At 43.8% G+C, this 15,975-nt stretch overlaps 1 protein-coding gene across 5 annotated transcripts in view; it reads right to left on the reverse strand.

Annotated features, from left to right (window-relative positions):
• The window catches only part of IQSEC3 (IQ motif and Sec7 domain ArfGEF 3), a 101,850-nt gene extending 100,930 nt beyond the window's left edge, over positions 1 to 920 (reverse strand). For all 5 annotated transcript variants that reach the window (XR_008974733.1, XM_057427935.1, XM_057427938.1 and 2 more), the window contains exon 1: positions 310 to 920. Coding sequence is in view for 4 of the 5 variants with exons in the window: in XM_057427935.1 (XP_057283918.1) it covers positions 310 to 800 (491 nt within the window). In the remaining variant the exon portion in view is untranslated. The remainder of the gene's footprint in view (positions 1 to 309) is intronic.
• Between the last annotated feature and the right edge of the window lie 15,055 nt (positions 921 to 15,975).

The raw sequence follows: 15,975 nt of genomic DNA on the forward strand, positions 1-15,975 counted from the left end.
TGAAATGAACCATAGACACTTGTACGTAGAAATGAAAGGGGTGAACCGCGGGGCGAACGCCTCCGGGAAGCAGCATCCTGGCTCCTCTTTGCACTCTGCCTGCTCTCCCTCCCCGAGAACGCATGGAAGGAGGGATGGAAGGAGGGGTGGAGGGCGGGATTCCCCACCCACCCACACACCGCCTCTCGCTCCGCAAGGCTGCAGGGGGGTACAGCCCGGTCCCCTCTCGGACCCGGGCCCGGACGGGGCCCGTTCCACCGCTGCTCCCCGCCGCCAGCCCTGCCCGCCCGCTTCCCCCTCCTCACTTACTCCGGTCTCCGGCTCAGGACGCCTTTGCCGATGGCCTGGGGGGGCTTGTGCTGGAGCAGAGCGGCGCAGCAGCCCTTCTCCCTGCCGTCCTTCTCTGCGGGGTGCTGGTGGGGCTGGGCAGCGGGGTGCTGGTGCCCGGCAGCCCGCCCGCTGCCGCCGGGGCCCGCGGGTGCCTGCTTGCCCGCCGGCGGCGGCTGCTGCGCCGGGAGCTGTTGGTGGTGCTGGAGCGGGTCAGGCTGGCCCGGCGGCGGCGGGGGCTGCTCTGCCGGGGAGCCCTGGGACGGCTCGGCGGGGGCCGCCGGCGACTCGGCGTGGTGCGGCTGTTGCCCGCGGAGGTTGCGGTTCTCGGTGCTGAGCTCGTCCAGCCGCCGCTCCAGCTCGTCGATGCGCTGGCGCTGGGTGTGGATGAGGCTCTGCTGGTTCTGCACGATGGCGGTGAGCTCCTTCAGGTAGAGCACGGCGCGCACCGGGTTTTCCAGCAGGCTCTCCATGCCCCAGCTGCCGGGACCGGGCCCCGCTGCCCGGCCGCCGGGCTCCGCCGACAGCGGCGCGGGATGCGGGGAGGCGCCGACACCAGGCGAGCCGCCCCACGCGCGCGGCCGCGCCACCAATGGCCAGGGGCGCGCGCGCGCGTTCCCGCTCGCGGGGAGCCGAGGGGAGGAGGCGGCTCGGCTCGGATCGGATCGGATCGGATCGGATCGACTGCCCCCGCGCGCCACGCACGGCCGAGTCCGTGGGAGGCGGAGAGGGGCGGGACCCTCTGCAAAGGCTCCGCCGCTCCCCGGCCGGGCCGCGCAGGCGCGGGAGGGGCATGGGCAGGGAGCGAAAGGGTCCCCGTCCGGGACCCCGACCCCGTCCCGATCCCGATCCCAGTGCTGGGGCCCTTGTTTCTGAGGTAAAACTCGAGTGGCGGTGCAGCGCTGCCTCATCCCTTCTGTCCCTCACCGAGGGGGCGGGCGCCGCTCCGGCCGTGTCTGAGTGCTACCGCCGGTCTCAACGGTGTGAGCGGACCCCTCGGGAGGGAGCGGGCGGGTAGTGCCCCTCTGCGGGCCCTTCGCAGCCTCTGTTCTCTCTTCTCCCTGGACTAGGTTTTGCGGATCTTTTCCAGGGTGACCTGGTGATGACTTTTTATCTTCTTTTCGCAAAGTGAGTTGAATAACTGTGGCTGGGTTTGACTGCACTGTTGGTAACGGTCCTGTTTCTATCACTTCCCTTGTTAGCATGCAAAAGGCCAATCTGAACCCAAGGGAAGGAGGAATTACCACGGAAAATGGATGTTGGAAGTCTGTTGTTCTTTTGAGTCTCTGTTGTCCTTTAGGCTCTTGGGAAGAAAGCTAGGACTTGGTGTGAGGTTTGCTGTGGGTTGTGAAGCTGTGGATGTAATAACACCAGACAAGTGACAGGCAGGGCCTTTGCTGTTAGACTCTGTACAGTTTTGCTTCATCTCTTAACATCTTCCCTTACTCTTCTTCATCCATAGCCTTAAGAGCCTTGGGTCTGAGAAACTGTGTGTTTCCTATTGCATTTATCAATAAGTAACCTGGCTAAAGGTAATAACTTTCAGGAACTCCTGTGTACATCCACAAACAATTCTGCTGATTTCCACAAAGGTATCCTCTCCTATCACTGTGGGTGCTGAAGATCCAGGATATGTGACAAGCAGTCAGACCTAGTTTTAGGCAAGCATTTCAGTGGATTTGACTGAGTGTACAAAAGGTGCAAGGTCACAGAACAAAAAGCAAACAAAAAAGTTTTAAGTAAGTGATTTTGAGTGTAGAACTACCCTTATTTTGCCTTTTCAGATAAGCAGAACACGTACCATAGCAAGGATTTCCTAAAGTGAGGAACCGAGTAATGTAAAGGAGAATCTCCATTTCAGAGGATCAGAAAGGTGTATTTCCAGGCTCTTCTGTTCACAGATAGCCCTGGGAATGTAAACTGATGCAAACAGGATCACCAGGATTAGAAGTTCTTCACAGACTCCTCCTAAAAAAGAACTGCTGTTCACAGTTCTCTCACAAGTTCCTAGAGATGGCTTTGGAGGATTGTGAAACATTGCCTTATGTCCCCTGTGTGCTGGGGTGGGGGGAAAGACCCTGGAGTGAATTCCTAACAACTAAAAGCATTTATATCCCACACACTTCTGATTTTATTGGAAAGTTTTAGTGGAGACCTTCCTCCATCTCATTGCCTAGTGTGTCATTAACATTGTGTGACAGGGAAATGACTGAGGAGGAACTGGTATTATTTTGCAAGGTGAGAGGTGGTTATAGGGGAATGCGAAAAAAGGCACGCACAAAAAGACAAGGGAGGTGAAAACACCTGAGCTATATTTGAGGAAGTGTGAAAGTGATCGTTTGGGAAATCGTGCTGGTGTGCTGTCTCCTTTCAGAGACACTACCGAACAGCATCACTTCAGTCTTGCCTCATAGGAACAGAGTCCAGAGACACCAATGGAAGTAATGTGCTTTTGGCATCAGTACATGATGGGAAACAACCAGGGATGGCTGTCGGTACGCTCACAAATGCACGTACACAGACACAGAGCTACCTTGTCCTTGTTAGGAGGGACTTCAAGCAAAGACTGTTTATCTTGCAGAACAGTGGAGGCTGTTGTAACTCTTAAGGCAAGCTCTGCACAGAGTTCTGTCTTTGCACTGGACATCATGTCCCTTTGCAGCTCAGCTTGATAAAAGCAATGAAGAAATAAGGGTCATAGACATCATACTGTCCTATCCAGGTATACAGCGAGGTTGTTACTAACTAAAAAGAGAAATCATCCTGGTTTGGATGACTGAGGGTGGGGCAAAACAGCTTGGAAGTCTCCTGTCATGGTGCTTGAATGCCTATTGGAAGATGTGACTTTTACTGTGCGAAGTGGTCCCAATGTATTCATTCACTGTTTGTGCACCTTTAATTTGCTTGTCCAGCCTCATTAGCCTAGTTTCTACTAATAAATCTTTGTCATAAATTACACAGACGCCTACAGGCATGGATTGGTAAGCTAAAAACAAGCATGTTAGGAGAATCAGAAAGAAACCTGTTTTCTCTATGGGTGTAGTAACTGGTGGTCGAAAATGGTAAGACCATACTTAACCTTTAAGGTTTCTACAGAGGGCGTATGCCAAAGGAAAATGCAGCAGAATGCTTTTGTGCCAGACATGAAAGACTGTGTGGGGATGTTTTTACAAAACTTCAAGAGATAAGAGTTGCATAATCCTCTGTAATAAGAAAATTCAGTGAAGATGGGGTATTCATTCAGGAGGAATTGCAAGGTTATCAGAAGAAACTGAATGTGTTCTTTCTCTTGGTAAGCAAGAATCCTGCATAGCTCTGAAATTCCTCCTCTTTTACCCAGCCATCACTGTGTGCCTTTGATCATGCCGCCACAATACCTAACATACATCACTTGCAAAGCTCTGCACATTAGTGTAGTAAGCGTTACTGTTCCATAGAAAGTGAATGGTAGGATTGTAGCTGTGGAAAGGGAAATAAGGACATAGAGTGGTTGAATGACTTGCCCAAGGCCATGCAGGAGGCCTGGACCAGGGACAGATCCTTGATTGCAAGCAACTTTAGCATTTAACCTGATTTTCAGGTCACTAAATGCTGCTGCTTCTCTCTTCAGGAGAGATGATATCTAGAGGGAAACAATGGTGAAGATTATTTTTGCCACAGATAATTTGTTGGTATTGTATTTTTCTAAGTCGTGATTCTTTTCAGTCCATTCCAGAAAAAAGGTAATAATGAATAATAATGGACTAATTATGTTGTTATGGAATAAAGTGCTTCCCTTATCCACTTAGCAAGGTGCTTGGGCATTGCACAGACAATTACAAATAAAGTGCAGCAGTAGTAATTAAAATAAGCATGCATTATAAACACAAAATAAAATGCAAATGAATCAAGCCCCAGGATTTAATGGAAAGGTCTAATACTACATGATCTGATTTTATATTTGTTTAGCTATTTAATTCAGTCAGAGTAGAGTGAATCCATAAATAAGGGTATACCAAGAAGCATACATGAAAGAGAAGGTAGTAACATCTTCAGTTGTTTCATCTGAAGACAAATTTTCACTGCAGTGTGTTCTTGCAACATCTGAGAGGTCCTAATCCCCCTTTAATTTGCAGCAGCTCACTGAAACTTGCTGCAAACAAATCACTCAAGCCTTTTGACAGGTAGAGACTTTCCTGTGCTTTTCCATTTGAAATTCTGTTCAAGGCATTTCCCTCCTCTCAGTCACACTCTATGTCCTTCGGGGGGGGGGGGGGGGGGGGGGAGTAAGTAAACTTGCAGCAAACCCAGGCAGTCTTCTCCCCATTTCTTGCATTTCATTCTGTTTTCCTCCATCTTCCACACCCAGGCCTTGCAAGGTAACAACTTTCCCCTTGTAATTCAGTATCCAAAGTGCTACCATTTGGAGATGCAGGGCATATAGCTTAGGTTCCCAGCTGTGGCTTTATGGTCTTTTTATCATAAGCTTATGAATTTACAGTAAGGTATTTTATACTTCTGTAAGATATGTATTTCTGTTTCTTTTAGGAGAAGGAGAATTGTCTATAAGTGCACCTGAATACAACAAAGATTATGTGTTCAAGGTCAGGGCCTTAGTACTCAAGGAAAAGCAGATTTAATGTTGGCCAACCCACCTTAATTAACCTAATTTTTTCTCCCCTTTTTCCTGGCTCTCTCAAAACTATGGCAGAATCTTGAGTGAAATCCCCACAGCCAGTGTTTGTTTCTAACCAAATCAATTCTCATTCAGTTCAAGAAGTACACACAAGGAAGCTAACATGAATCATGTAAAGAAGAGAGAATTAAAGATGGGAGGGAAGAGATGCAACTATCATGGTCTTGTGTTGCCACCTTCTATTCTGATTTCAGGGGGAAGCCAGGGCATTTTCAGACCCACCTGGAGGTTAGCAACTGCTTGAGTAGAGACTCTTAGAACTGCTTGCAAACAGCCTACAGACAAAAAAAAAAATCTGCAGGAATTAGATGAAAAATCTCAAAACAGAGGATAGAATCAAGACAATCACAATGTACTCATGCATAATTCATGGGGGGGGGGGGGGGAAATCTGCATCTCCTGAATGCTTCTTTCACTTGGGCTTCTTTCACTTAAGGCCTCATCCAAAACTATTCAGACCAATGAGAGATGTTTCACCATCTTGAGTCTAAGCCAAGTCACCGTCTGCTTACACCTGTAAAACTGATGGATAAAATGAGGCTAAAACCAATCAAAGTTTATTGCCCACAATCTCACGGTGTGCTACTGAGGGCCTGTAATCAGAAAGCATTGGATTCAACAGCAGTGCTTCTGGTGCTTCAGATGAGCATTGAGTAAAGGCAGGAGCTCTGCTTCAGATGAGCATCGAGTAAAGGCAAGAGGAGTCCTCTGGCATCTTTTGCATCTGTCCAGCAGTTAAAAGCAAGGTGGTATGGTCTAAACGAAAGTGAATGCTTTCTCTTGTATTGGGGCTGTTGAATTGTTAATTTATACTGATATCACAAAAGCAAAAGCAAAAAGAAAATACCTTGTTCTGTGAATCAAACATAAAGAACTGAGATGCAGTTTCAATGTTTGGTTGGGGTTTTTTTCCTCTCTTAGCTGACTACAGCTAAGATGATGTATAACTGTTTTAAATCAGCTGCTCATCAGGAAATAAGGAACAAGCTCAGTATTGTAGCCTTAGCTGATGTGTAGTTTTGACACATTTTCAAATCTTGACTGTCTGAACTGTGCTATTGCAGCCTTGCATTATTTACTGCAAATTAAAAGGAATCAAGGTGCTCTTTAGAATGCACTTTCCCTTTTAATGTCGCTAAATGTTATATTATCTCCTGTCTTTTTCATGAAAGAAAATAAGCTTTGACCACTTAATTGATTATTTCTAGAGAGCAAATGCTGCACAGGGACATTTTCTTCAGAGTCAGTCGGGTTTTTATTTGAACTGACAGTTGTTCAGTCTTTGTAAATACTGCAGTAAAATGAAAAAAAGGAATATGAGCTCAGTTCTCCAAAGGTTACCTGACTAGTCCCACTGAATTACATTGAGATTTTCAGACAGGACAAGTTTGTGTGATCTGACCTTGCATAAGATACACAGAAAAAAAAAAAAAAAAATGGAATAATGTTAAGTCTAAACTCCAGCTAGAAGGTTTTCCTGCAATGACAGAAATGAAATGCTGTCAAGAAAGCAAAAAGCATGCATGAACAATACACATTTCTGCTAAGGCTACAATATACCATTCTGATGGGCAGCTGTTTAAAATATTTGTCAGCTGCATTCCAGGGGAAAAATAATAAAAATTGAAAGAAACTGAAGTATTTGTCACATCTCAGCTCTTTGTTTGATTTATCAAATGAGATACTTTCTCTTTGCTTCTGATTTTGTGATAGTAGTATGAGCTAACAGTTCAGCAGCCCCAATATGAGAGAATGTTCACCTTGCTGCAGATTTCTGTTTAAAGACGGTATGACTGTAGAGCACAGAGTCTGGCTTTGAGGAGCAGGACTGAGGATGAAGATACCAGAGGCCTCCTCTTGCCTTTACTCAATGCCCATCTGAAACAGAGCAAGCACTTTCTGATTACAGGCCCTCAGTGGCATCCTGTTTCACCTTGAAAGCATAGCTTGTCTAGTCTGTGCTCCTGTTACGCAAAAGGGGTGAGCAGATGCTGACTTCTCAGGGAAATTAAGGCCAGGACAAATCAATAAAGCATCTGGCCTGATGTGCTGCGTACCCTATAATCTCATGCAGCTTGCAACATGAGTTTAATAAAAATCTATCTCCAGAAATACCTCTGGTACTACTGTGAAGACAGTAAAAGGTAGAGAATTTGTCTTGTTCCTTGCTATTGTGTCACTATACTTAATCTGACATCGTTGACAAGCTGGAATATTTTTCTGATTTGAATTTATCCTTTTTACTTCCCAGAAGTGAGTATGCTCTTCTCCACTAAAGAGCTCTTTAGTCCTAAAGCCCTTCTCTCCTTGGAGAAGACTGATCAGCTCACCCGATGCTATTATTTTTAGCAAGCTAAACAGAATGAACTCTTTAAATTATGCAGTTTTATTATAACTTGAGTCTTTTTTTTTTTTTCTTGTTTTTGGGGTAATCCTTCAGACTTGCTGGTACACGCTATGGTCCAGCTACAGGCAGGTCAAATATTTGGTGAAGAGGTTGCTGCTCAGATGTGTTCCTCTTGTTGCTCATTATTTTGGGTGTCAGGCTTCTGCTCAGGTTAACCTTTGCCTTCAGATCTGCTTACGGACAGGATCCCTTGTACTCAGACATGCTGACTTGTGATAGGTTCTATTTTGGTGTCTGAAAGAATTTCAAGGAGCAAAGAGACCAGAAGGATCCTGTGACTCAAAACCAACAGAACTTGTTCCAGACTCTTCTTTGACGGACACGGCAGAATCGCTTCAGGCAGCTACCACCATCCACACTGCTGCAGTTGATGCCATATGCCAGAGCCCCTGTGTGCACAGCCTCTTGCAAAGAACAGAAGAGATCACACTTTTTGGAAGCCCAGATATAAAGAGCAGGAGATAGGTCGAATGGTGGCAGATCACAGATCTAGTTTTTGTGTTGCATGCATTAGCTTAACTTAAGGCTAAGCTCTGGGTGCAAGCCATTCTGTCATGTGAATTTCTTCACAACTCTTGGGATTTTGGTAAAAGTTGAAGCCAATCTAGTGACAAGACAAGCACCTGAAACTTTACAATATTTAACTTGGCCAGAGAGGAATTCTCCACTGATTTTCTGGCTACTTCATTGGCCCAAGTAAAAGCCTCCTAGGAGACCTTCCCAGATAGTGAGCAGAAGTACCTTCTCAAACAACACTCAGTTTTAAAAGATAGAGAAAATGAAAATAAAAAATAATCCCCAAAGCTCACAGCAGCACTCCACTTTCTTTCCATCCCATGCAGAGATGACAGTTCAGTTACTCCTTCCCTCTGCAGCAGTCTCTGCAGCACTCACCTTGGAAAGTGGGAGAGAGACATGGCAAAGAACCAAAGTGAATTTGGAAGCATGACACGGGGAGATGGGTGAGAACTAACGGGGCAGGGGACTGAAGATGCATACATTGGTTCTTAGTCACTGGAGTGGGCAGAACTGAGGCAGAGGGAAGACTGATATTTGGTCTGCAGGCAAGAATGATGTGGAAGTTGTGGAAGAGAAGTAAAAGTGCAGGAGGCACAAAGGTGTGAGGGAGGAGGCATCTGAAGCACTTCCCAATAAACAAGACTGTCTGGATATTTGTTACAGACATACTGAATATGGTCAAAAGGGAGACTCAAAACTTGAAAGTCAGGTTGAAATCCACTGTGTAAGACTTCAATAGCATATAAATAACAAAAATCAGATGCCTAGAAAAGAGAATTACACTGGGAGCAGCAAAAAGTGATACTTTCCCAAAATACACTTCCAGCCAGACTTCCTGAGCCAGAGGTGATACCCTTGCATTAAAAAAAAATCCCTCAGTAGTTTTCCCTTCAATCAGTTTGTCTGGTCTCACCTTGATCCTGTCTGGATTTTCAGCATCATCCTGTGGCAGGGAGCAGATCTTTGCTTCAGCTGTCCTTACCTAACACTCTTCCCAAGCACTACTAGGAACAAGGACAGCATCACATTACATGGTCAGGTACTGGGTCAAGGCCCCTTGAGCGAACAGAATCTTCTCTCCAAAGACGACATGCTGCAGGAGCATGTAGGTACCTGGGACATGGTCAAAAGACAAGGCCAGTCTTTCAATTGACTCTGTCTTCATTTCAGGTCTGGATCCTAAAGGAGACAGAGTTATTTCCTGCTGTCTTAAGCTATGATTTGTTTAAAAGTATCCCATCTGTTCAGGTTGGTGCTCGGTTTCATACACATTTAAATTACTGCTGAATGTACGTGGTAGAGTGATGATTTTGGAAATAGTGGGTTTTAATTTCTTCTGTGCTGTGTTTTTTACAGAGATCAGCACAAAAAGGCAAAACACAACCAACTGTGACAGAATATATAAAACAGCATGAGCTGCCTACGGAAAAATGAAAACAGTCCAAAATAATAGAGACCAATGTGAATCATGACCAATAAGCATTTTTTTTACAATAAACATGTCATCAGTGTCAGATAAACAAATCACAAATATTTATTAAGATAAGAAACAGATTATTAATAGACATCCCAAATTCAAATCATGTCCTTCAGTCCTAGTAGATAGGAATTAGCAGCCAAGCCTGCCAGAATGAATCTGGCACTCTCACAGAGGTCATCATACCTAACAAATTTAAAAATAAAGAGAGTACAAAGAAGGAGAGAGTAGACAAGTGGGGTTTTTTTTTCTCTTCTACTATTCTGACATAGTTTAGAGGGATCAGTCTGCATTAGAACTACTAAAGATGATATAAGCATGACGATAACAAGAAAAAAACTATAGGCAGAGTTGAGGGAGAGGCTTCCCCGGTAGCTGCAATTCTGACCCTAATCCTATAAGCTGCTCCAGGCAAGCAGGTGCATGAGGCCTCATTTTGAAATCAGTGGGTTCAAGCCAAGCACAAAAATATGTCTGGACGGAGCATCAGTCTGCAGTTTCCATTTACCTCCTTTTGCCATTCTTTCAGATACAGATGATGCTGATATGGTGTGAGTTCTGACATTATGAAAATATAGAAGAATATAACAGTATTTATTCTTCCACTCTGGTGGTTGCAGAATGAAGCCTGTCAGTTAAAAAGTGAACCAAAGTTAATTTTCAGGAAAAGCTAAATAAAACCAGTTGTTTCTTAATGCAAACCTGGCACTAGTACATCATGCAGGTGATGGATATATAGTCCTTAGCTACTGGAAACAGAGTGGCTGAGGCTGTAGCAGCAGTGGGAATTCTTCAAAACGTACATTATGTTTCACAGCGTAGTTTTCAGGACATAAACAGTATTATACCAAACTGAACAAAACAGGCATGTAAAATACTGAACTGTGACTGAAACAATATTGATTTTGGCATTGCTTTTTTGTGTTCCTTTCCCTTCTGTGTAACATCTACATTGCTTTTCTAGTGGTCCTGGGGCAGTGGTGAATCATAGAATCATAGAATAATTATGGTTGGAAAGGACCTTAAGATCATCTATTTCCAACCGCCCTGCCAGGGGCAGGGACACCTCACACTAAACCATGCCACCCAAGGCTCTGTCCAACCTGGCCTTCAACACTGCCAGGGATGGAGCATTCACAACTTCCCTTGGCAACCCATTCCAGTGCCTCACCACCCCCACAGTAAAGAACTTCTTCCTATATCCAAACTAAACTTCCCCTGTTTAAGTTTTAACCTGTTACCCCTTGTCCTGTCACTACAGTCCCTGACGTAGAGTCCCTCTCTGGCATCCTTATAACCCCCCTTCAGATACTGGAAGGCTGCTATGAGGTCTCCACGCAGCCTTCTCTTCTCCAGGCTGAACAGCCCCAACTTCCTCAGCCTATCTTCATACGGGAGGTGCTCCAGTCCCCTGATCATCCTCGTGGCCCTCCTCTGGACTTGTTCCAACAGTTCCATGTCCTTTTTATGTTGAGGACACCAGACCTGCACACAATACTCCAAGTGAGGTCTCACAAGAACAGAGCAGAGGGACAGGATCAGCTCCTTCGACCTGCTGGTCACGCTCCTTTTGATGCAGCCTAGGATACAGTTGGCTTTTGGGGCTGCGAGCACACACTGAAGCTGCCTCATGTTCATTTTCTCATCGACCAACACCCCCAAGTCCTTCTCCGCAGGGCTGCTCTGAATCTCTTCTCTGCCCAACCTGTAGCTGTGCCTGGGGTTGCTCTGACCCAGGTGTAGGACCTTGCACTTGGCATGGTTAAACTTCATAATGTTGGCATCAGCCCATCTCACAAGCATGTCAGGGTCCCTCTGGAGAATATGAAGTACTTTATAGTAACAGAGACATAGTGGAGTATTGTGCCACCATGTGCGTGACTATAGGCCCAAAATAAAACCAGGAGCTCTCAATAACTGTAAATTCGAGAAGCATAATAAGAGGTAAGTGCTGCCCTACTCCCCACTGAAGCTAGTGCCATCAATGCCAGGCCAGTTTGAATTTTAAGGAATATTCCTGTAGCTGGTTTATATTTTCATTTGTTTTCTGATAAGTTGTACTTATGCATTTTGAGATACCCCCCCCCCCAAAAAAAAAAAAAAAAGTAATCCTCCTCTTCCTTTATGTTGATGTATTTGGATTCTTTCAGATATTCCTTCCCACCCACAGCAGTTGTTTTGTGATGGTCCGGAGTTCTTTTGACTCTTTTTCCTTACAAGCTAGCTTTGCTCCTAATGCTGTTTGACTTACCTGCCCTGGCCATCTCTGTGCTTAGGCTACTTCCCTGCATGCTGGAAAGAAAGGTCAAGTCTGTAAGTCCCCTGCACCTTACACAGGCATATCCACAGCTGCCCTCTGTAAAGGCAGGAGTACTCCAAGGCTTTGCAGACAGAGATCTGTGCTGTCTCACCCTTCCGAGGAGATGCAGCTTGTTTTTAGCAATCCAGCTCAGCACCTTTGCCCAGCAGCAAAATACTTAGACAAAAATAGATAGAGAGGCTCCCTCAAACAAACTTAGAGGGTTTCTGGGCTCAACCCTGATACCCTGCATTCAATGGGAAATTCAAGGACATATTGATGATTCATATAGATCTGAGAACATGTCTTTCATTGTTATTGAAGCTCAGCCTGAGCTGAGAGGTTAGGAGCTTGGCTGTGGTCCTGTCTTCCTGATCAAAATTCTTGGTTCCTGGCTTATGTTAGTGGATGTGCTCACCTGTGGCCATGTTGAAATTGATGTAGTGAATTGTTGGTCATAAACTGTTTATTTTCTAATATAAATATTCAGTCAATGCAAAATTATTTGTGAATTTGAGATGTACTCTCTGAATATTTCGGACATCTAAAACAATGAGGACAACTTCATAGGAGTGCCAAAATGCTTCTTTTCCATGTATTTTTAAACCAATTTTTTGGATGTCCTGTATGTGGTCATAAGGTAGCAGGGACAGAGGGAAGTCCTACACCATCATCCAGCTGCCATCCTGTTCAACAGCTCCTGGGGTCAGGATGCTCACATAGACCATGACTGAATGATGCCACATGCCACAGGGGTGCACAAATGTTACCTGTTTCTCAGGAAAGAGGCTTTACCATTGGATCATAAAGTGCATTCCCCTTCCATGCTCTCCAGTTTATATGAAACTCCCCAGACTTGTAAGTCTTGAGGGTGTTTTTTTCCTAAGCCCTTTGTCTTCTCCCAAGAATGGGCGGGGGGGAAAGAAAACCTGGAGTAGTTATTTATTGATGCTTAACTTTACCATTTTTAAAAGACTGAGCAATGCAGTTTAGCTAGCACATACTATTAGAAATATTTATTAAATGAATGCAGTAGTTTCATTGTCAAACAATGACAAAGATACTGTTAAAATGGATGTTGTGTTGCACGTGGTATTATTTTTGCCTGTTCGCATCTCTCTAAAATGGAGGGGGGAATTAAAAGCTGAAGTGGGAGATATATCCTACTGCTTTGTAGATGAAAATAAAGATTATATCTGTAGGTCTTAGAAATAGAAATAAGTAGGGACCTGATGTTGCAATACAGATGCAAAATAAATTCATGTTTCTAGAGAAAAATCTTGTGAAATTAACATGGCACCTTGGTATACAGTTATTACAAGGTTGTTAATATGGCATAATTTTAAGGACCACCAGGAAATTTGGCCTGCAGCACGGAGGCATTCTAATAGCCTGATATGGTAAGCTTTGAAATGAAATAACTTCATGTGAATACTTAACAGCAATAGAAAGCATTTGAAAGATTGAAATGCAAGAGTAATAACATCACTGGAAATGTTTAACATGTATTTCACTGCTCATTCAGGAAGAAAATATTTCACATAAGAATTTCAAGTTTTTGCTAGATTTGCAGTTGAGTAGAAATTGGAAAAACATCTCTGAAGGTGATACCTCAGCTCTTTTATGAATCCAGTTCTTTGGGTTTATTGTATATACCTGGAAAAAGAATGGCAGAACTAAATTTGGTCCCAACCAAGCAAATAGTTTATTTTTTACCCTAAAACTATGGAGTTTAAATTATTTACCAAATACAATAAAAACTGTGATTTCAGGTTGACTTTGGAAAGAAGCAGGGTTTCATTTTTTGGTTCAACAACTGAATCAAATAACCCATTAGCCACACAACCCAGCCATTAGAACACCCCCTTAAATCCTAAAAGAGGAGCTTGCCATTAACAGCAAAGAGTTCAGATGATAGACTTCTTCTCACAGGGGTAAGTCTCGGGGAATATTGATTTCTGTTATTTAGGTTTTATATTTAAAAAGATGAAAAATTGTTTCAAGCTTGAAACTAACTCTGCAGGAATAAGCTTTCATTAAAGGAATTTTTTCAGTGCACATTTTTCTTTACCAAATATTGCATCATTTTCTGAAATATGTTTGTAGATGGCAGTGTCAAAAGTACAGTTAAATGGTGCAGGACTGAGTCCTAATTGATGATGACAATAATAAAAATGAATTATTTCATGAAAACTTCAATTTTTGGTTGGGTGTGTGGGGGGGTGGTTTGTTTTTTTCTTTCACCCTCATTAATCTGTTTGGAAACAGTCTGTCCTAAAATGTATTGAGTGTCCTGCTGTCACTATTCAGGCAAGCATTTGTCAGTAGGTTCTTAATACACATTAATATTTTCAGTAGGCTTTTAATAGAACATCTTTCTCTCTTCAGTTATATTTCACTCTAATCTTTAATGTAAAAGGTACATTTAAACATACTGAAGCTAATGTAGGAAACAGATAAAATACTATTAAGAGTTCCTGGATTAAATAGACGTTATTTGAAAAATACGAATTTTTAAAAGAGCTATTTAAAAAAAAAAAAAGGAAGTAATATTCTTGAAAATTCCTTTTTTTTTTTGTTTTTCTATTAGTAATTAAAAGTCCAGAAGATTAGGGAAAAAAAGGCATGTCCAAAGCCATGCAGAGAATGGAGTGGATTTTCATCAGAATGCTGACATTTATTTATTTCAGAATGGAAAAAAAAAAAAAAAAAAAAAAGCAACCTGGAAACAAGGTCTAATACTTAGCACCCACATTGCTCTAAAGGAGCTTAATGGGTAATGAATTAATACTTAAACAGGGAAAGTTTAGGTTAGATGTAAGGCAGTTCATTACTGCGAGGGTGGTGAGGCACTGGAACAGTTTGCCCAGAGAAGCTGTGGCTGCCCCATCCCTGGCAGTGTTCAAGGCCAGATTGGATGGGGATTGGAGCAACCTGGTCTAGTGGAAGGTGTCCCTGCCCATGGCAGGGGGTTGGAACTGGATGACCTTTAAGGTCCCTTCCAGCCCAAACTGTTCTATGATTTAAGGTGGTCAGAACCAAAAGAATGATGGTCACGACTTAATAACACAGTAGCCAGTAGTTGTATTCATCCCTGAATGAAGGATCCTTGGATCCTCAATGTCCTCTTCATGTGACCAAGGGGGATTAGTCAGTTTGTGACAACTCCAACAAACTTCATCACAGCAATAGAAGAATGGCCAGCAATGAGGTTCATGTCTGAAGCAAGGTGGAAAAGGTTTAGATAGCTGGCTTTTGGGTTGGATATGCAATGGTAACTGGGACAGCATGGCAAATAGCAGGGTGTCTGAGAGTGCTGCAGATTCTGTGAGTTTTGTATGTGTTGACTTTAAAATTAAACAAGTAATCTGTGCCTGTTAGTAGCATGGTTAAGTGGTTAAGAATACTTGTTGCTTTTCTCTTATGACCATAGCTGTTCTTCATATTTCTCTATTTTTTTTTTAAAGGCCTGGTATAGGATGTTTGATCTCTTGCCAGGTAGCCTAGCAGGAATACTCTGTTCAGTTATGCAAAAAGCATGGATTTGATCCCTAACTCTTGTTACCACGCTCCTAGGAATACATGGTTACAAAAATAAAAGCATTAGCCTGCAGCCATACTGCTATGTGCTGTGCTCTCCTCAGATCTCACATGTCAGTGAGGTCAGCCCTGCTCAGGACTCACAGTGCTGGGGGTGCTGTGGAGATGTGGAAAGGAGACGCAGAGTAAAAGAATGTGTGGGAATCACTGTCCTCATCTGTGCTCCATGCCAGGGAGTTTCTACTCTCTTGTCTATTTCTTTGCGACCTTTTTTCTCCTCAGATTACCATTATTTCATAAACGTGCTTTGTTTTCTTTTTTTCTCGAAGTCAACAAAGGCACTTACTGGGAGTACGCAAATTTGTGTGGATGCAATGCTAGGAATGACATTTTGAGATTTGTAGCTAAAAGTCTTCCGAGCGACACTTAGGTTGGAGACCTTTGCAGTCCAGCCTTTCCTTACAGACCGTTTCAAGGGGCATCAATACGAGACGTGTCTGGTGCAGCTGTAAAAAAAGGTACCATTTTAACCTGTTATAGTAATATACAGGTTATTTGATACTCGTGTGCGCACTAAAGAAGTTGCATTGTTATTCTTAATCATGGGGGTTTTTCCAGCACTGCCTGAGAAGCAGCCACAGCCCAAGCCCTGCATGAAACATTGTAGCACGCTGTGCCCTGGAGAACTTAACAGCCTGACACGCATTGCAGGCGCAGGATGTCAGAAAGGC

Source organism: Pezoporus wallicus, unplaced genomic scaffold (genome assembly GCF_028554395.1).
Source record: "Pezoporus wallicus isolate ANWC-B61680 ecotype Strahan unplaced genomic scaffold, APGP_CSIRO_Pwel_v1 contig_2908, whole genome shotgun sequence".
Taxonomy (NCBI): domain Eukaryota; kingdom Metazoa; phylum Chordata; class Aves; order Psittaciformes; family Psittacidae; genus Pezoporus; species Pezoporus wallicus.